Here is a 22,479-nt window from a genome sequence, read left to right as displayed (position 1 = left end):
CACCCTAACTCACATCTTAACACACATCTTAACTCACACACACACACACACACACACACACACACACACACACACACACACACACACACACACACACACACACACACACACACACACACACACACACACACACACACACACACTAACACATCTGTCTGTCTGTCCATGTGCTTCCTGTCATGTGTCCATCTAATAGTTCGGGTCTCCTCCCTCTCTCTCATACTGTCTGTCTCACCTCCCTCTCTCTCTCTGTCTCACCTCCCTCTCTCCCCTCCTGTCTGTCTCTCCTCCCTCTCTCTCATTATGTCTGTCTCACCTCCCTCTCTCTCATACTGTCTGTCTCACCTCCCTCTCTCTCATAATGTCTGTCTCTCCTCCCTCTCTCTCATACTGTCTGTCTCCCCTCCTGTCTGTCTCTCCTCCCTCTCTCTCATCATGTCTGTCTCACCTCCCTCTCTCTCATACTGTCTGTCTCACCTCCTGTCTGTCTCTCCTCCCTCTCTCTCATTATGTCTGTCTCACCTCTCTCTCTCTCTCTCTGTCTGTCTCCCTCCTGTCTGTCTCTCCTCCCTCTCTCTCTCTCTCTGTCTGTCTCTCCTCCCTCTCTCTCATACTGTCTGTCTCCCCTCCTGTCTGTCTCTCCTCCCTCTCTCTCATCATGTCTGTCTCACCTCCCTCTCTCTCATACTGTCTGTCTCACCTCCTGTCTGTCTATCCTCCCTCTCTCTCATAATGTCCATCTCACCTGCCTGTCTCACCTCCCTCTCTCATACTGGCTGTCTCACCTCCAGTCTGTATCTACCCATGGGTTTCTGTCTTCTCTCTAATCACTCCATCTTTCACCACTTATTACTCTCCTCCTATTCTTTCTTTCAGCCTCCTATGTATCCACCTCTTCTCTGTCTATTCACTATACATACTTCCTCAGTCATCATTTCTGCCTCCTTCTCTGTTATCCCACCTCCTCTACATCACTTACTCCCCCCCCCCACACACACACACACTCCCTCCAACTCTCAGATGAAGGGGTGGAAACATGTCTTCCACATGTGCTCTCATTGTGCCGGGCCAACAGAGCAAAACAACCATGTTGAGCCTCCTCCCTCCTCCCTCCTTCCTTGTTTTTTTTTTTTTTTTTTTTTTGGCCCTTTGGGTTGAGATGCTTAACAGCCATGAAGCAATGCCTGGCAGGCAGGATTAAGCAGGAGGGAGAGACAGAGACAGAAAGAGAGGAAGGAAGAGAGAGAGACCAAAAGGAAAGATAAAGACAGTGAAAGTGAGGCAGCAAAAAGGAGACAGAAAGTGAAGTAAGGTTGGAGAAAAATGAAGTGTGTGTATATAGGGACAAAAATGCAAGATAAAGGAACATGTGAGTGGGGAAAAAAAATAAAAAGGCGTCCTATCAAAAACGTTTTTTTTTTTTCTCTCCGGAACACTTGGCCGTGACCGCAGGCTGAACTTCGGTGCGGTACTGAGCAACAGCTGCCAACAACAGAGGAAACTACAAAAAGTAAAGAGGCAGCAGAAGAAGAAGAAGCAGGCGGGAGGGAGGAGGGGGGGAAGGATGTTTTAGTCTTATTGAGGGGTGAAGGTATAAATAGACATGGAGGGGTTCAAGTGAAGAGAGCAGCTGTCTGACTAAAAAGAAGTAAAACTCCAGACCAACCAGACGCCCAGTAGAACACCACATCTGTACCAGACGCCCAGTAGAACACCACATCTGTACCAGACACCCAGTAGAACACCACATCTGCACCAGACACCCAGTAGAACACCAGACGCCCAGTAGAACACCACATAAGTACCAGACGCCCAGTAGAACACCACATCTGTACCAGACGCCCAGTAGAACACCACATCTGTACCAGACACCCAGTAGAACACCACATCTGTACCAGACACCCAGTAGAACACCAGACGCCCAATAGAACACCACATCTGTACCAGACACCCAGTAGAACACCAGACGCCCAGTAGAACACCACATCTGTACCAGACGCCCAGTAGAACACCACATCTGTACCAGACACCCAGTAGAACACCACATCTGCACCAGACACCCAGTAGAACACCAGACGCCCAGTAGAACACCACATAAGTACCAGACGCCCAGTAGAACACCACATCTGTACCAGACGCCCAGTAGAACACCACATCTGTACCAGACGCCCAGTAGAACACCACATCTGTACCAGACGCCCAGTAGAACACCACATCTGTACCAGACACCCAGTAGAACACCACATCTGTACCAGACACCCAGTAGAACACCAGACGCCCAATAGAACACCACATCTGTACCAGACACCCAGTAGAACACCAGACGCCCAGTAGAACACCACATCTGTACCAGAGGCCCAGTAGAACACCACATCTGTACCAGACACCCAGTAGAACACCAGACGCCCAGTAGAACACCACATCTGTACCAGACACCCAGTAGAACACCACATCTGTACCAGACGCCCAGTAGAACACCAGACGCCCAGTAGAACACCGCGTCTGTACCAGATGCCCAGTAGAACACCAGACGCCCAGCAGAACACCACATTGTCCAGTCACGTGGTATAAAAGCCACGACATCAGACCTCAGCTGGCCTCAGTCCCTTTAAGCACTCTCTTATGTAGCATGTCTTTCACTGGCTTGTCTGGGGTTTCTATATCCAACACTGGTTCTCACAAATGGGAACAACTGATTAGTGATCAGAACAGAAAGAACTAACAGCTGCAGACATGTTGGAGCTAACAGTGACCCCTCAACTCATTCATGGACCCAAGCATCTATCACTGATGGAAAATTTAGTTTATTACAGCAGTGCTGTTTCAGAAGGAAGACATTTGCTCTAAAATGAAAACATTTAGAAGCGCATAAAGAAATGTAGGAGCAGAGAGAAAAATGTTCCACTAATGGAAGTTAGTAATAAACAATGACAAAGCGCTTTAAACTCAGGAATGTTGAGACACAGCTTACAAGAGAACATGTGAAAGTCTTTTTTAAACATTGAAGTACGGAAACAATCACTGAAACCTTAAGATACTGACACTGTGTGTGTGTGTGTGTGTGTGTGTGTGTGTGTGTGTGTGTGTGTGTGTGTGTGTGTGTGTGTGTGTGTGTGTGTGTGTGTGTGTGTGTGTGTGTGTGTGTGTCTACTGAGCACATATTACCAACATCACATATTGGTCTATGCCTATTAGATGCAAAAGCTGCTGTTTGGTAGTACAAGGGCAGGTGGAAATGAAGCAGGCGGCTGGACGGAGAATGAAACACAACTGTGTTTTATAGTTAAAACGAGGGCTTTTATTTTGAAACGATACATGAAGTCATGGCATTCAGCCGACTGATGGTCACAGTATTTTCTCACTCAGCAACAGACCTTCAATGTTCAGTGCCGGCCCTACTGCTGCAGCTTTCCATCAGCGAACCAGCGGAAGGCTTTTATTGTGAAACAGCTACAGAAAATGTTTCATGTGAGGAAAAAAACTGATATTCTGGGTCATTCTCTAAGTGGACCACAGGTAAGTGTATTTCCAACCAGCAATAATTGTCTGTAGGCTTAAGGTCACATTACCACTTCCCATTCCACTCACATTTAGTAATCACAGTTGTCTTGTATTTGGTACATTACACGTGTAACAAAAGATCACAGTAGGTTGTAAACTTCACTCACACACTGTGCTCTGAAAATATGTTTCCGTCTTGCATGTCTATTTTTAGACACGAATGTAAGGGATGCTCTCACTGTATACCCCTGCACAGGCTGCAAAGAAACAACCGCAAATACGCAACAATATTAGTTAGTTATTTTTAAAACACTACCATCCTCATCTTATTCATCCATATGAAGTCAGTCATGTAGTTAATGCAGCAACACCTTTCCAATAACTCAATTAGTCAGATACGGAGGGTTTTTGTAACAGAAAGTGTGTCTTTGTAGTTTCTGAAGACCAACAGAGTGGTGACTCTTATCTAGAGAAAGAGTGAGCTTCAGGAGATTCTCCCTCATCATATCCTAACATTATGAAATGTACGACGTTATATGATAAATAAAAAAATAAAAAAACAAAATCACAATAGCTGAAACAAATTGACATAATGGCGAAAAAGTGTTGGAATGAATCAGTTATGGAGCAGCTGTCCTTCCACATTAGATAACCAGCTGATCTCTGATAGATATTTGGGGTTATGGTTGAGGTTAAGGTTATGTTTGTGTGACAGACATTTGTGATGAATTTCCTTACTTGCAATTATTTTTATATTAAAAGATGCAATTATTCCTAAAAATAACACACACACACACACACACACACACACACACACACACACACACACACACACACACACACACACACACACACACACACACACACACACACACACACACACACACACACACACACACACAGTCTCTGTTCTTCTCCTCTCTTTATTCCACCCACTCCACCCTCTTCCTTCGTTCTCTTCTCTTTCTCTGTCTCTCTGTTCAAGTACCACTTGGGGAGTTCAGCTCAAGGCGAATATTGCAGAATGAAAAGAAGCTCCTGATGCGACACAAAGACGGAGTGTAACCAGAGATATCAACAACTTAGCAACTCCCACACACAGACACACTCATATCTTTTTAGTAATCTTTCATTGCTGCTGATGGTGGGAGCTTCCTCTTTGTTTTGGGGGGCAGGGCATGTGGAGTTCACTGTGACTTTCTGCTTGGCATAATTCTTTGGACAGCTTTAGAGAAACATTTCTCAGTGAGGTGTTTTACAATTTAGAGTTTACTGAGTAAAAAGTAGAGCTTCTTTTAAAAGAGACAGAATTGGACTGATTCACTGAATGGAGCTGCAGTGAGACTGCAGACCTAAAACAGCTGAGAGGGCATGTCTGTCTCTGTTTATGGGGTGTAACACACACACACACACACACACACACACACACACACACACACACACACACACACACACACACACACACACACACACACACACACACACACAGTCAGTCAGTCAGTCAGTCTCTCTCTCTCTCTCTCTCTCTCTCTCTCTCTCTTTCTCTCTCTCTCTCTCTCTCTCTAGAGCCAATTCATAGGTTCTCATGAGGAACCATAAACTCTTCCCATGAAGACTCTTGTCTGGTGAAGATATAATTTCTGTAAATGAGCAGCTTGGGTGCTCTAATTGTTTGGGATTAACGCATTTATGGAAAGAGTTGTTATTACAATGGAAAAAGCACTGAATATTTAAGACAAGTTAAGACATTAGAGGGTATAACTTTTAAGGATTCGGAATTTGCAGACAAAAACTTGTGTCTCATGATGCCTCGGATATTTCATGGTGGGGCTCTTTTATGAGCCAGCCAGTGCAGACCTCGTTGTAGGTGATCTGCTGGGTTAATCTGGCCAACAGATGGGGCGAGCTGTGGATAAGCAGGGGTAAGCAGGAGCTGTGTATTGCAATAGTGCTGGGACGGCACCGGGCTGGGCCAAGCCGGATGCTGTGACTATGACCTATATTAATAATTCACACACAGGATCTCCATGCTGCTCAGAGCAGGAGCCCTAATCATCATTAGCAACACTAGCCAGGAGACACACAAAATGCCAAGCATGAAGATCAGAGATGGAGGATGAAAACTACAAAGACCTCCTTGACCTGTGGTCAGTGTGTCACTGTCAAAACATAAATCTCAGTCCAATACTTCCAGTCAGCCCACATGATGTTGTGGTTTCTTTTAGTTTCAGTATGAACACCAACTAGTTCATTCACCATCATTTGAAGTTTGGTAGGATGTGTCTTCACCATGCAGACCAAACAGTGGAGCAGTGGAAGGGATTTGATATTCAGAGATGATATGTGGAGGAGAGACTGGATATTAAAGCACTGCAGACTATTCAACATCTGGTCTGTGAAGCATGTTATCCTATAATTTACCATATCCCTTTACCAATATGTAAAACCTGTCACTCATACTGAGTCACAAACATGACACCAAGACAGACGGACGGACGGACGGACGGACAAATAGATGGATAGATGGATATTGCAGAAAGTATTGCAGGCAGCGTATCAGTATATGTTAATCAATATCAAAAAATACAGAGCATCAGCAGCCTTATCCTGGATGTTCTGTCCTTCACAAAAACAAAAATACATCCCATATGTTTCTAAAGTTAACTGTGCAGACTGTAAATGTAGATGATGATACTTAGAATAGTTAACAAGGGAACTGGAATCCAAAACAGTTTGCAGAACAAGCATCAGATACATGTGGGACCTCCAGCAAGTCTGCATGAAGGCAGAGAGTATATGAAGAAGAAGATGGGGGGGGGGGGGCAGCCAGACAGTCTCCATCTCTCTCTGACCTCCTGTCTCACTCTGTGTGTGTGTGTGTGTGTGTGTGTGTGTGTGTGTGTGTGTGTGTGTGTGTGTGTGTGTGTGTGTGTGTGTGTGTGTGTGTGTGTGTGTGTGTGTTTGCAAGTGTCTTCAGCCAGACAATAGAGCAGCCCTGGGCCTGATTGGGGTCAGCTGGGGGGGGGGGGAACTGAGAGAGAGGAGGAGGAGGGAGCAGGAGGAAGAGGAGGAGGAGGGAGCAGGAGGAAGAGGAGGAGGAGGGAACATGAGAGAGGAGGAGGAGGGAACAGGAGGAGGAGGAGGAGGAGAAGGGAAGAGAAGGAGGGAGCAGGATGAAGAGGAGGAGGAGGGAACATGAGAGAGAGGAGGAGGAGGGAACAGGAGGAAGAGGAGGAGGGAGCAGGAGGAGAAAGCAGGAGGAAGAGGAGGAGGAGAGAATAGGAGGAAGAGGAGGGAGCAGGAGGGAACAAGAGGAAGAGGAGGGAACAGGAGGAAACATGAGAGAGAGGAGGAGGAGGGAACAGGAGGAAGAGGAGGAGGGAGAGGGGGGGTTGGGGTGGTATCAGACACCTCTGTCTGACTTGTGTGTCTGGACTGGGAGGCCAAGGGACCAGAACTCAGACAGCCCTCAGAATGGCTAATGAAGAGCAAGGAGCAGTGAGGGAGGAGGAGACATCTCTAACCCTCCCTCCCACCTCCGGGACCACTTGACTCCCGGCTGAGAGGTTAAACTGGGTTAAAAATGTAAACCAAAAAGAGCAGAAAACACCCCACAGACATGAGTTGCTGACTGCAGATTGTGGAGCTGTAACATCACTACTGGATCCTCCTGCTATGATGGTGGACTACAGAGGACAATCCAGGGTTTTAGTCATTGTCTTTCTTTTAAAATACAAAAGCTACTTTCTCTCCTTTTCATCTTAATCTCTATCTGCTCCTCTGTTTCTCTGCATCTGGTGTAATCCCTGTAGTTTGCTGTGAGCAGGGCCTTGTTAGGGCACCGCCAGCGGCCCGGCTGGCACCGAGGGTTTACTCGCCCTTTGACAAGGGGAGACCCGGTACTGCTGAGATGGGACAGACCAGGAGGGAATGTTTGCATCGACTTGGACAGGCAGCACTGAGGTGAAATGGGACACAGCTGAGAACAAAGCTGAAAAAAGCTGCTGACTTCATCCAACTTCTTGAAAGTTTTTCTTTCTTAATAAACAATGCAGAAGTACAGTCAAACTGATACATGCTAGAAACACATGAGGGTTAGAAGATCATTTAAAATGCAGATCGTTCAACTATAACATCATTAAGACAATAAAACACCAAGCAGTGGAGGGATAATAGTTCACATCCAGGATTAACTGCCATGATACTCATACAATAGAAAAGTCAGAGGAGGCCAAACCACGGCGTTTCTTTAATCACCTTCTTTCTGTCTGCAGCTCCGATCATAGACAACTTTGTGAGAAGTCCCCGTGGTGCTAGGCAACACGCTATCACTGTCAATCACATGACAGCAGTTGTATTCAGGGAATTAAAAGCAACAAAAAGAACAACTTATCATCATAGAAGGAAATCGTTCACTTGTTCACACACAATCAGTGTCTTCTGGGTGTGTGAGGAGGCCTGGAGGACATCTTTACTCTCATCTAAAAACATCTCCAACCAAAGAACTCAAGCATACACTGCAGTGTTCTGGAATCTGTTTGGATGTCAAATGTCCTTCAAAACAATAATGGTCTAAAATCATGCTGATCTTCTGAGAGGAAACAGTCCAAGGTGTTGGTCCTGCAGCCTCGCAGACATCCTGAAGTCTCATCTCAAACACACAAGGAGTTTACAGCAATGACAAGTAGGATCCTATGTGCCTGCAATTATTCGGGCTGGGTGTAAAATAAAAAAAATTCTGTTTCAAATCAATCTTCACTTAAATATCTTTTAATATGTGCCTTTTACAGTCTCTGGCCTGAAGCTTTAACCCCGTAAATCCCGCCTGGTCAGCTGCCTCAATGAGAACAGGCACGTGAAAGACAACAAACTGAAGGCACCGGCAAGTTTAAATGCACGTTTGGATGCATTTTGGATTTTAAAACTTTGAAGACGGTGCAGAACTGAATAAAAACAAAGCCGTGTGCAAGATAGGCAAAATGAAATACTGTGGAAACGCCAAAAATCTCACCATCTACAAAAACATCAGCAAAACCAGACCCCAGTGGAGAAGCAGGTTCCCATCCAGGTCTCCATGTGCCCAGAGTTAATAGTCTATTTCAATTTTCATACGCAAAGATATAGACCCTCATTAACACATTCCCAAACACACGCACATGTGAAGCGGAGCGTCCAGACTTTAATAACCTTTTTCCAGGTCTGTTATTGATATGGTTTATGGCTTCAGGTGGCTCATCTGATACATGCTGTATTTATTTACTGTGTATCTCAACCACTTCTGTTGATTGCACAAAGGTTTTGTGAGACAGTCACAGCAACGTGTATGTTTCCACACGTATTATTGATGTTTACATTTACTGCATAATGATCAAATCCAAAAGCTATTGTTTGTAAAACATGGAAGAAGATATGTACACATTGGATTGGTGCTTGTTAAGTGGAAAGTGCATTCATGGAACTGCTTTGGGGTCTACTCTTAATTTAAAGAATAATACTTGTAATAATGCAGTTAGAGGGTTCCTTGTACAATTTACAGAAACAATTCCGAGATTCTGTTTCATATCCAAGCAACATTGGTATTGTAACCAAACCAAATCAATATTAAATCGAACTGAATTGAGACCTTGTGAATCAGTGGCAATACCCAGCCCTAATTATCATGAAATTGTATGCGATGTCTGTGTAGCCTGAACATGTTGTCTCTTATATATGCATGAGTCATCGTCTGGTGAGTGAAAATCCTTAAAAAAAAAAAAAAAAAATAAAAAAAGGAGGAAAAAACTGATGCAGCAGAACCTGATATATTTGCTTTTTAATTCAAAAAATTCCTCTTCCTTGTCAGAACACCAGCGCCTACATTTCCCATGATTTAACTGGACCACTGAGGTTGGTCTTCGAGGCGTTCCATACCTTTCTCGGTCTAGTGAAGTGGAGATGGACAGGAAGAGAGAAGGCACACGAGGTGCAACAACAGCCCGGCAAATCGGACCAGTACTCGCTGCTTAGGGCATTCGCATCTGAGATGACCTGAGCACTGGACTCAACTATCGGGTCACCGCGACGGCTCTCTCGGGGATCCGGGGGTGTTATGCCGTCCTGTCTGATGTAACCTGGAACCTCAAGCAGGAGGACCGATGAACTCACTTGTTTCAAACTCCGAGATCATTTTCCATTTTCAAACTTGTATTGTGAGGACGTGTCTCCTTCCTCACCCAGCTCACTCTGCACACGCTAAAAGCTCAAAACATATTGTTCACATATGTAGAAGTGCTCCAAAGCACCAGTACAAAATCTGATTTGTAACTTTTTCAATCCATGTCTTCCAGCGACTTCTATGACCTAAGAAGGAAAACTAATCCAATTTCACCAAGTCTAAATTACACAGGAGTCTTTGTGAGCCGTTCCGTCCAAACAACGTGGAGGATATCAGGTAAACTACAGCTTTCTGCATCACTTCCTTCAAGCGCCTTTATCACAGGTGAAGAATTCAATATGTCAGCATCAACTTAAATTAAATACTGATGAAGAATTACCAAGTCCACAGCTCCCAGCATTTGTACTTGTGTCTTCCAGCTGAAACATCCTGTTTTATTGATTCCAATAAAAAGCTTTCCATTGTATATAGCGTGAAAATGGTCGTCCATGTGTTTCTTACAGTCGGACTTATGAAGGCTGGCTGAAGCATCATCGAGGCCTCAAAAGCCTCTTCTCCACCAGGTGGTACGGATCAATCCGACTCTACCCGGCTGGTTGTTGGTGTTCCACTGGGGAAGGTTGGTGAATAGTACCTGGTACTTTTGTTTTGCCTGCCGAAGTTTCAAGCGAACTCAGCTGACCCTAAAAAGAGACGTGAAAACAGTGATTGGTCAGAGACTCAGAACCGCAGCAGCCAGCTGCTCCAGTTCTGTTGTTTGGTTGCAGATGAAGAATTCATCGAGTGTGTCTTATTGAAGATGGTGTCAAAAAATAAAAGTGTTGGATCATTTACAAAGATGTATCCTCTGCTGACAGTTTACATCGTATACAAAAATAAAATAGGTTTAACCATCACTATAAATTAGAAAGTTTCATTTAAATGAACAAACTAATAACTTTTAGCAAATGTAGAAAAAAGCCCACATGGATTGAACAACAGTGGAGTTTAGTGTTGCAGCCACACGGAGGGACGACAATCTGCAGTGTAAAACCAAATCCACAAAAGGAGCAGGAGTTCCCATGCAGGGGACAGCAGATAGAGAGCCACCTGATGGAACTTCATGGAAGCTCTTCAAAAGACAAGGAAAACCCTGCAAACCTCTTCCAGACATGTCATGATCCCAGTGTCTGAGTTTTCCTACTCACACAAACAAACAGATTACCTGAAATCTGACAAGCAGCGGGCAGCACAACATTTCAGCTTATTTTGTTGTTGTTGTTGTTGTTTTGTTTCATAAGATAGCAAACAGCAGTTGCAATTTCAAAAGAGTAATCACTGCTTTGTTTCATGTAAGGAGGGAGATGAGACATTCGGAGAGACGGGGGTTCAGGAAGGGTAATAAACATGCTGACCACTTCATGTGTCTGAATGCTGGGCCGAACAACAGAAGCAGAAAGTTCTGTCTGCCTGACAGGTCCAGGAGACACACAGCAGACAGAGCACCCCCCCCCCAACAGAAACAGAAGAAAACTTCCCAAAATGGCCAATCATAGCGCTGCTGGCCGAACGTAATCTAAAGAGGCAAAGAAGCACTCGGCCAACAAACAGGACGGCCAACAAACAGGACGTCACACATCAGCGACCACGTTGCCGTTTACACAGCACAACATACTTAAAGCTGCCCGATGGAACAAACACAAAAATCATATTTATATTCAGTGTTTCTCAACAAAAGAACTTTATTTTCAAGTTTAAAGAGAGATCCACATTTTTCCAAAGTCAGCAGCCACATCAGGCTGAAGTTCAGGTAAATGTGCATTAGATGTTTAATGAGACATCCACAATATTTCTGATTTATGAAACATCGCAGCGATTCCAAAACACAGGATCATAAAACGCAAACACAGTGAGCTGAACAAGCTGAGACAATATATCTGATATACCACAATATATCTGATATACCACAATATATCTGATATATCACAATATATCTGATATACCACAATATATCTGATATACCACAATATATCTGATATATCACAATATATCACAATATATCTGATATACCACATTATATCTGATATACCACAATATATCTGATATACCACAATATATCTGATATACCACAATATATCTGATATATCAATATATCTGATATACCACAATATATCTGATATACCACAATATATCTGATATATCACAATATATCTGATATACCACATTATATCTGATATACCACAATATATCTGATATACCACAATATATCTGATATACCACATTATATCTGATATACCACAATATATCTGATATATCACAATAAAACTGATATGTCACATTATATCTGATATATCAATATATCTTATATACCACAATATAACTGATATATCAATATATCTGATATACCACAATATATCTTATATACCACAATATATCTGATATATCACAATATATCTGATATACCACAATATATCTGATATATCACAATAAAACTGATATGTCACATTATATCTGATATATCAATATATCTTATATACCACAATATATCTGATATATCAATATATCTGATATACCACAATATATCTTATATACCACAATATATCTGATATATCACAATATATCTGATATACCACAATATATCTGATATATCACAATAAAACTGATATGTCACATTATATCTGATATATCAATATATCTTATATACCACAATATATCTGATATATCACAATATATCTGATATATCACAATAAAACTGATATGTCACATTATATCTGATATATCAATATATCTGATATATCACAATATAACTGATATATCACAATATAACTGATATATCACAATATAACAGATATATCACAATATAACATCAAACAGGTTTATATAAAGCAAATGTTTCAATATGAGTGAAAACAGATTTCAATGCTATAATCTATATATTACGTATGTATTTAAAAAGAGATTGAGATTCAAGCAAAAGCAAGTGGAAAGACCACCTCACAGTCACCTCCTCGGGGACACCACCTCCTCAGTCACCTCCACGGGGACACCACCCCCTCACAGTCACCTCCTCAGGGACACCACCTCCTCACAGTCACCTCCACGGGAACACCACCTCCTCACAGTCACCTCCACGGGAACACCACCTCCTCACAGTCTCCTCCACGGGGACACCACCTCCTCCCAGTCACCTCCACGGGGACACCACCTCCTCAGTCGCCTCCACGGAGACACCACCTCCTCACAGTCACCTCCTCGGGAACACCACCTCCTCACAGTCTCCTCCACGGGGACACCACCTCCTCCCAGTCACCTCCACGGGGACACCACCTCCTCAGTCACCTCCTCGGGAACACCACCTCCTCACAGTCTCCTCCACGGGGACACCACCTCCTCCCAGTCACCTCCACGGGGACACCACCTCCTCAGTCACCTCCTCACAGTCACCTCCTCGGGAACACCACCTCCTCACAGTCACCTCCACGGGGACACCACCTCCTCACAGTCACCTCCTCGGGAACACCACCTCCTCACAGTCTCCTCCACGGGGACACCACCTCCTCAGTCGCCTCCACGGAGACACCACCTCCTCACAGTCACCTCCTCGGGAACACCACCTCCTCACAGTCTCCTCCAAGGGGACACCACCTCCTCCCAGTCACCTCCACGGGGACACCACCTCCTCAGTCGCCTCCACGGAGACACCACCTCCTCACAGTCACCTCCTCGGGAACACCACCTCCTCACAGTCTCCTCCACGGGGACACCACCTCCTCCCAGTCACCTCCACGGGGACACCACCTCCTCAGTCACCTCCTCGGGAACACCACCTCCTCACAGTCTCCTCCACGGGGACACCACCTCCTCCCAGTCACCTCCACGGGGACACCACCTCCTCAGTCACCTCCACGGAGACACCACCTCCTCACAGTCACCTCCTCGGGAACACCACCTCCTCACAGTCTCCTCCACGGGGACACCACCTCCTCAGTCACCTCCACGGGGACACCACCCCCTCATAGTCACCTCCACGGAGACACCACCTCCTTACAGTCACCTCCATGGGGACACCACCTCCTCAGTCTGCTCCAAAGAGGACACCGCCTCCTCACACCAAACAAGGAGCTCCTTCTTATCGCTGTTCCCTGCTGGAAGCCCTCAGCAAGATGGCCGACTAACTAAATAACTAAATAAGATTCCATAGAGACACTAACCAAGTTATTCCCTGAGAAATGAATTATTGGAACCGTGATCACAAAAGAAGTCTGAGAGGGAAGTTCTGTTTTAAATGCTGTTGTTTGGATGTGTTGCCTCTCTCCTTGCCTCTCCTCTCCTCTCCTCTCCTCTCCTCTCCTTTCCTCCATTCCTTTCCTCCCCTCCATTCCTACCTCCCCTTCCCTCCTCTCCTCTATTCCTTTCCTCCCCTCCCCTCCATTCCTCCCTCTCCTCCCCTCCATTCCTTTCCTCCCTCCCTCCCCTTTCCTCCTCTCCTCTCCTCCTTTCCTCCCCTCCATTCCTCCCTCCCCTTCCCTCCTCTCCTCTATTCCTTTCCTCCCCTTCATTCCTCCCTCTCCTCCCCTCCATTCCTTTCCTCCCTCCCCTTTCCTCCTCTCCTCTCCTCTCCTCTCCTCTCCTCTCCTCTCCTCTCCTCCATTCCTTTCCTCCCTCCATTCCTCCCTCCCTCCCTCCTCCTCTATTCCTTTCCTCCCCTCCATTCCTCCCTCTCCTCCCCTCCATTCCTTTCCTCCATCCTCTCCTCTCCTCTCCTCTCCTCTCCTCTCCTCTCCTCTCCTCTCCTCTCCTCTCCTCTCCTCCATTCCTCCCTCTCCTCCATTCCTTCCTCTCCTCCATTCCTCCCTCCCCTCCTCTCCCCTCCTCTCTTTCTCCCCTCTCCTCTCCTCTCCTCTCCTCTCCTCTCCTCCCTCTCCTCTCCTCTCCTCTCCTCTCCTCTCCTCTCCTCCCTACAGTCCCACATTCAGTATTCACACTCAGAGGTTGAAGTCCATTTTTTACAAGGCTCATTATCATTAATCATTAATAATAAAACTAAATAAAAAGCAAACTGATTCCAAATCACCAACACCTCCACAAACAAACCAAACAAAAAAGGGTAAAAACAACAACAACAAGCAAAAACAAACAACAAAGAGCTTAGTGAGAGATTGGATTGGCTGTCTGGCTGGAGACTGCAGGGTAAATATTGGCTGAGCCTGTGTGTGTGTGTGTGTGTGTGTGTGTGTGTGTGTGTGTGTGTGTGTGTGTGTGTGTGTGTGTGTGTGTGTGTGTGTGTGTGTGTGTGTGTGCAGATATCTGGGTGTAACTGTGTGCGTGTGCCTGTGTGTACATCTTTGTGTATGTGTTTGAGGGAGAGTCAACAAGTAGCGGTGTGTGTGTTTGGCCTGAGGTAGTTGACAGATGACCCCGCTGCCACCTCCACACTAACACCACTCATACACCAGATTACAGATCAGGCCGTTTCCATCCGTCTGGCTGGCCGACGCTTACATACACACTCAGGGCTCTGCCACATGGACCCAGGACTTCCCCACAGGAGCTCTGCTTCCATGTGAGCATCTAAAGGACCAGAAGAATGGTCAAGACGTTCAGGGAACATTTCATACAACAGCTTCTCTGCTGTTTTCTCTGAGGCAAATTTAACAACCGTTGAATTTCCAGTTAAAGTCAGTGCAGAGTAGGATTTATCATTTCTCCAAAGTAGTGTTGATATGATACTGGAGTTTTTGCATTTGAGAAATGTTATGCGAGACGTGTTTTTTCTATGAAGCTCCAGAACACACAGAGGGGAGGGTTTTATCTGAAGTAATAAGTAAACACAACAATTACAAACAGACGTTGTATGGCAGGTTTTGGTACTGGAGGCAATAGATATGGTAAATCTTACCAATAGAATTGTTCTGAGGTTCAAAGCCCGGTTTTATCAACACTCTACTTTCTGTTGGATGAATGTGGGTTCAGACTAGCAGGAAAATAGCCCGACCCAACACATGTAGGGTGTTTGCATTGGAAATGGGCATCAGGCATGTTAACTGATGATTTCATCCCATGACAATGACCAACAGGGCCTCAAGCATGCACAGCACACAACCCAGAGGACAACCCAGGGGACAGCCCAGAGGACAACCCAAGGGACAACCCATGAGACAACCCAGAGGACAACCCAGAGGACAACCCACGGGACAACCCACCGGGCAACCCACGGGACAACCCAGAGGACAACCCACGGGGCAGCCCACGGTGCAACCCACGGGGCAACCCACGGGGCAACCCAGGGGACAAACCAGGGGACAAACCAGGGGAGAACCCAGAGGACAACCCACGGGACAACCCACGGGACAACCCACAGGCAGTACACAGTCCTCTCCCTGTTTCCATACGCCCCTGTTCTTGTTTCCTGACGTCGGGCCTGCTGCCTCATTACATCACTCAGGTATGACTGGTCACGGATCAACGTGGAGTCTGTCAGCGAACTCTATAATCATCTGACACGGTGGCCAACTTGCCAGACACAGATATTGTGTGTTCTTGACCTGAAAGCACAAGCTGAAAATAAAGTGGCTTCCTGCACAACATAAACCCTTCTTTTGTATGTCCAGTGCCTGCATTTGGCCAGCACCTCCTGATATTACACCAGCATGCAGCACCTCCTGATATTACACCAGCATGCAGCACCTCCTGATATTACAGCACCATGCAGCACCTCCTGATATTACACCAGCATGCAGCACCTCCTGATATTACAGCACCATGCAGCACCTCCTGATATTACAGCACCATGCTGCACCTCCTGATATTACACCACCATGCAGCACCTCCTGATATTACACCACCATGCAGCACCTCCTGATATTGACCAAAACAAAATAGTCTTAAATCCTACTTTTCAAATTAAATTTTCCTGATTGTCAGTTCAGCTTTTTACAGAATCTTCTCGAATCCATATCATAAAACACACCACTGCACCGTGCTCAGAATGACGTCCCTTCAATGAGTAAATGGGTATTTGCATTTAGCACAGGTGAAATGACTTCATGCAGTTGGCGTACAGTATAAGAGAGATAGCGGAAAGAGTCAATAGGAAATTAAATGCCTGAAAAGTGGAAAATGTTTGCAGAACACATACCTGTTGTGTCTCCCTTCACTGAACAATGAGTACAGTAAATAGTCGTTATCTCTGTGGTCAACCAGGAGAGTGAATCTCAGCCTCTTCTGTCAGACAGGTTAAATCTGAATAATGCACACGGAGAACTGCTGTTGTCTGACCACAGGACTTCTCTAATACCACATGTACAATACAGGAGACCTGCAGTACACAATGAATCCAAGCACAGCAACAGTTCGAGACGAACACTTGTTAAAAGGTCTTTGCCTTTCAAATGCTACATGTGAATCCCAGTGTGTAGGATGAGGTTCAGTTGCTGGCCTTGACACACTGTCTGCGCTGTGATCCCTCTATGTTCATAGTCCCTTTCAATTTTCATCCTCCTCTGAATAAAAGAGGAAACACACCAGTGAGACGGCCTGCTCAGCTTCAAAAAAAATTTAAAAAAAATTTTAAAAAAGGAGAAAAAAGAAAAGAGGCAGACTGTAGCTCTTTTCTTCAGCCAGGGAAATCATCAAAGCATGAGCTGCATTATTCAGCCTTGCCGAGTCTGCATGACAACACAGCCAACAAACAAGAGCTCTTTTCAAATCAGATGGCCACTACAGTAGGACACCGCTATTTCAAACCACTTGTGAATGGAGCTCCCTCCAACTAGTGAGACATTCAGATGACCAGAAATGCAGAGAAAATATCAGGCCAGCATTTATTCAAAGTACTAAACGATCACTCATGCATAACACTACATATACTACGCAGTTTGTTTTGTAGTTTAATAATCTGCAAGTGTCAACCAAAGCAATCATTAGACTTGTTTGCAGCACTGCTCAGGTTAGAAGTCAGAGAACGTCCTCCTGCATGATCTGGAGGCCGCTGCTCGATCAGCTGATCACTTCATGCCTGTGTGTCTTTTTCCTGGCCAGCAATACGATGATGCCACAGAAAACGAATGGTGGACCACCAGCCTGTCTGCCACACACACACACACACACACACACACACACACACACACACACACACACACACACACACACACACACACACACACACACACACACACACACACACTTCTTGGTTACAATGTGGCGTCAGCACAACCACACTCTGCTGCCAAATCTAAATCTAATATCCTGCGTTCACCTCATGTTGCCGGCTGGCCGAGGCCTCGATGGAAATTACACATCACTGTAACTCGGCCTGTCCGTCTGTCTGTACGTCTGTAGCTCATCTGTGTGTCTGCATGTCTGTCTGTCAATATATCTGCCTGTCTGGCTGCTAGTGTGTCCGTCCAAATCTCTGTTTATATCTCTGTCAGTACTTGTCTGGCTGCCTGCTTGTGAATCTACGGCCTGTCTGCTTGTCTGAAGCTGGTCTTCACCTGTCTGTCTGTCTGTCTGTCTGTCTATCTGCCTACCTTCCTGTCTGTCTGTATGCCTGCTTGCCTATCTATCTGTCTGCCTGCCTGCCTGTCTGTCACACTGCATACATTTCATCACAGTACAATAACACTGTTGACTGTGTTTCTTGGTTGCTTGTATATTATATGTATATTATATATATAGATATATACTGTACTGTATGTATATATATATATATGTTGACTGTGTTTATTGGTTTGTTGTATATAATATATATAGATATTTAATGTACTGTATATATACTGTATGTACTGTGCATTTTATATTTTATATTTATATTTTTTATTTTATTGCTTTTCTATTATATTATTCTATTCTATTATTATTTTATTCTATTGTTTCTATTATTGCTCCTGTATGTATGCTGCTGTGGCGAAAAAATTTCCCCTCGGGGATTAATAAAGTATATACCTACCTATACCTACCTACCTACAGTGCACTCACTGCCTAGCGTCCTCTGCATTTCTACCTGTCTACTTGCCTATCTGTCTGTCTGCCTCAGTCCTAAAGAGAAGCCTCTACAGTGTTTGTAGCAGGCGGCAGCATCAGGGCAGAGCTGGTACTGATAGTTCTCTGTGAGCTGGTACTGATAGTTCTGGTACTGATAGTTCTCTGAGCTGGTACTGATAGTTTTCTGTCAGGTGGTACTGATAGTTCTCTGTGAGCTGGTACTGATAGTTCTCTGAACTGGTACTGATAGTTTTCTTAGCTGGTACTGATAGTTCTCTGTGAGATGGTTCTGTGATAGTTCTGGTACTGATAGTTCTCTGAGCTGGTACTGATAGTTTTCTGTCAGGTGGTACTGATAGTTCTCTGTAAGCTGGTACTGATAGTTCTCTGAACTGGTACTGATAGTTTTCTTAGCTGGTACTGATAGTTCTCTGTGAGCTGGTACTGATAGTTCTGGTACTGATAGTTCTCTGAGCTGGTACTGATAGGTCTCTGTGAGCTGGTACTGATAGTTTTCTGTCAGGTGGTACTGATAGTTCTCTGTGAGCTGGTACTGATAGTTCTCTGAACTGGTACTGATAGTTTTCTTAGCTGGTACTGATAGTTCTCTGTGAGATGGTTCTGTGATAGTTCTGGTACTGATAGTTCTCTGTGAGCTGGTACTGATAGTTCTGGTACTGATAGTTCTCTGAGCTGGTACTGATAGTTTTCTGTCAGGTGGTACTGATAGTTCTCTGTGAGCTGGTACTGATAGTTCTCTGAACTGGTACTGATAGTTTTCTTAGCTGGTACTGATAGTTCTCTGTGAGCTGGTACTGATAGTTCTGGTACTGATAGTTTTCTGTCAGGTGGTACTGATAGTTCTCTGAACTGGTACTGATAGTTTTCTTAGCTGGTACTGATAGTTCTCTGTGAGATGGTTCTGTGATAGTTCTGGTACTGATAGTTCTCTGAGCTGGTACTGATAGTTTTCTGTCAGGTGGTACTGATAGTTCTCTGTAAGCTGGTACTGATAGTTCTCTGAACTGGTACTGATAGTTTTCTCAGCTGGTACTGATAGTTCTCTGTGAGATGGTTCTGTGATAGTTCTGGTACTGATAGTTCTCTGTGAGCTGGTACTGATAGTTCTCTGAGCTGGTCCTGGTAGTTCTCTGAGCTTGTCCTGATGGTTTTCTGTGAGCTGGTTCTGATAGTTCTCTTTGAGCTGGTCCTGATAGTTCTCTGAACGGGTACCGATAGTTTTCTTAGCTGGTACTGATAGTTCTGTGAGCTGGTACTGATAGTTCTCTGTGAGCTGGTTCTGATAGTTCCGTGAGCTGGTTCTGATAGTTCTCTGAGCTGGTTCTGATAGTTCTTTATAAACTGGTTCTGATAGTTCTTTGTGAGCTGGTTCTGATAGTTCTGTGAGCTGGTTCTGATAGTTCTCTGTGAGCTGGTACTGATAGTTCTCTGTGAGCTGGTTCTGATAGTTCAGTGAGCTGGTTCTGATAGTTCTCTGAGCTGGTTCTGATAGTTCTGTGAGCTGGTTGTGATAGTTCTTTGTGAGCTGGTTCTGATAGTTCTCTGAGCTGGTTCTGATAGTTCTCTGAGCTGGTCCTGATAGTTCTCTTTGAGCTGGTTCTGATAGTTCTCTGTGAGATGGTTCTGATAGTTCTTTGTGAGCTGGTCCTGATAGTTCTCTGTGAGCTGGTTGTGATAGTTCTCTGAGCTGGTTCTGATAGTTCTGTGAGCTGGTTGTGATAGTTCTTTGTGAGCTGGTTCTGATAGTTCTGTGAGCTGGTCCTGATAGTTCTGTGAGCTGGTTCTGATAGTTCTGTGAGCTGGTTCTGATAGTCTCACCAGACAGACATAACATACCATTCCAGCGTTTCCTGTCTGTGCTGACAGGCCAACAACTATTTAACCCTGTGTGGTGTCTCAGAGCAAATGCAGTCTGCAGTCACTACACATGGTGTGATTAGTTTTAATATGAAACCAACTTCAAATGAGAAGAAATAGTTCAGTTAAACTCATAGTACACGTGTTAAAAACGGACTGCAGTAAATGTGTAATATATTACAAAAGCCGAACCATTAACATGTCCAATGTTAACCCATAACACGTTTGACTGAGCGAACTGTTGAGTATAACCATGTAATATTAATGACAAACATACGAGCTTCCAAATGAGTGATAGCAGCAGTGTAAACTCAGGACTGTGTGCTGCAGAGACACGTCGGGACAAATAAAGACACCTCGGGACAAATAAAGACATTTAAGAGGTTGTGAACACCACCAGGAGCTTTAAAGTTTCTGTCAGACATCCTGACAGCAGAATTAGTGGACAGGAGGAAGCAGCCCACCGCCAGTTAACAGCACAATTGGTTTCTGGTGTTGGATGAATACTAAGTGCGGTTTGTTCTCCTTCTGTTGCTCCGCTCCAGAGAGCACATAAAACGGATTCGGCTCTGAAGTCTGCCGGCAGCTTTTTAAGGTCAGGAGACCTTCCGAGGAGCAGCTAGTGTTACTCACATATCTCCATTCCCTGTGGCTGGGAAGCGGTGCAGTTGCAGGAGCAGGTGACATTGGAGTTGCCGGGGCCGCCAGGGGCCGTTAGGTTTTGCATGGGGCTGGGCTGACCGGGACACCGCTCCGGGGAGAGAGCCGCCGCCACCGTCGGGGCCCCCGACGGGAAAACAACAGAAAACTTCCAGGCAGCGGCAGCAGGGTCCGCCGCGACGAGTAACTCCGACAGTTTCGCAGTTATTTCCCCGCGGCTGTTCTCACGCCATGTTTGTCTGGAGAGTGAACGAGGAGGCGACCGGGGAACAGCCGTTACCGCGGCCAACGCATTGTCGAGTTGTTTCCGTCCTTCCTCCGCCGCTGAGCAGCTGTCCTTCCCTGCTAAAGCGGAGCAGACCCAGCGGCCTTACGCTCCGCCCACAAACTGACAGACTGCTACTCCGACCAATCATAGTGCTCCAGAGGAGGGACAGCGAGGGGCGGAAAGAGGGGTGCTGCCTTCAGGAGCACACGGAAATACCACAGTTCTGACTTCAACCAGCCCAACACATCACAAAACACCACATGCTCCAACACCTGCCTGTAAAATATCCACTTCCCTGTGAAACACTGGTCAGGACTCAAATTTCCCACAGTTTCAACCTCACTACTTTTTTATTCACATCAAACAGAAATAGGCCATATGAATCATTTATACTGAGGCTCATTTTGTCCTTACATCTGTCACATACAGTAGCTTAAGGGGCTAAGACAAGAAAAGTGTTAAAAGTCTGTTCTGTTTATGCAGAATGTGTTTCTGTTGATGTGTGTGATGCTGTCTGATATCAGCTCATTACACACATCCGTTATCATACTTGATATTCTTAAACAATAAAATGTGTAAGGTATAGCGTTGCTTTTAAGTCTGTGGTCTTAAAAAATGCTGAATAATGCATTTTGAAAAACACTTTACTTAAAATCTTAACTAAATATGTAGTTGATTATTTGTAGTGTTACCCAGCACAGTAAATTATGAGCTCATAATCATTTGCATTGACTTTGATACACATCACTAGGAAACAGGGCTGTACTCGGAGGACTTGAAAGCAGCATTGGGGAGAGGATGGGACAGGGGTGACAAGGTGTTAGTGTGAGTGGTGTTAGTGGGAGGTGGGGGGGGGGCTCAGAAAGCTAGCAGACAGCTGGGTCATGGTTGACAATGGCTGTGGGAGAGCAGAGCAGGGGGGGTCGGTGTTGGAGGGGGGTTCGGTCTGGTGTGTTATTTGGGGAGGGTGGTGGTGGTGGGGGAGAGGGGGGACTGGTCGGTGAGGGTTCGAGTTTCACTCCCTTGTTACAGCCGTCGCAGCCAATGAGACGCT

The 22,479-nt window shown here is 45.2% G+C and overlaps 1 protein-coding gene and 1 long non-coding RNA gene across 2 annotated transcripts in view; both read right to left on the bottom strand.

Moving 5' to 3' along the window:
- The window catches only part of LOC138614844 (protein TMEPAI-like), a 40,839-nt gene extending 19,319 nt beyond the window's left edge, over window positions 1-21,520 (bottom strand). Inside the window, exon 1 of the mRNA XM_069688433.1 lies at window positions 21,131-21,520. Within this exon, the coding sequence (XP_069544534.1) occupies window positions 21,131-21,224 (94 nt within the window). The 5' untranslated portion in view covers window positions 21,225-21,520. The remainder of the gene's footprint in view (window positions 1-21,130) is intronic.
- Window positions 56-965, bottom strand: LOC138614845 (uncharacterized). Its single transcript, XR_011310351.1, has 3 exons — window positions 759-965; window positions 259-700; window positions 56-222 (listed from the first exon to the last, which is right to left on the bottom strand). It is a non-coding gene; the product is annotated as an uncharacterized lncRNA (long non-coding RNA).
- Window positions 21,521-22,479: the final 959 nt, after the last annotated feature.

Source organism: Brachyistius frenatus, unplaced genomic scaffold (assembly GCF_029030835.1).
Source record: "Brachyistius frenatus isolate BFR_SWC_R1_liver_20210118 unplaced genomic scaffold, ASM2903083v1 Contig_591, whole genome shotgun sequence".
Lineage (NCBI taxonomy): Eukaryota > Metazoa > Chordata > Actinopteri > Embiotocidae > Brachyistius > Brachyistius frenatus.
This window is presented reverse-complemented; position numbering and strand designations above follow the sequence as displayed.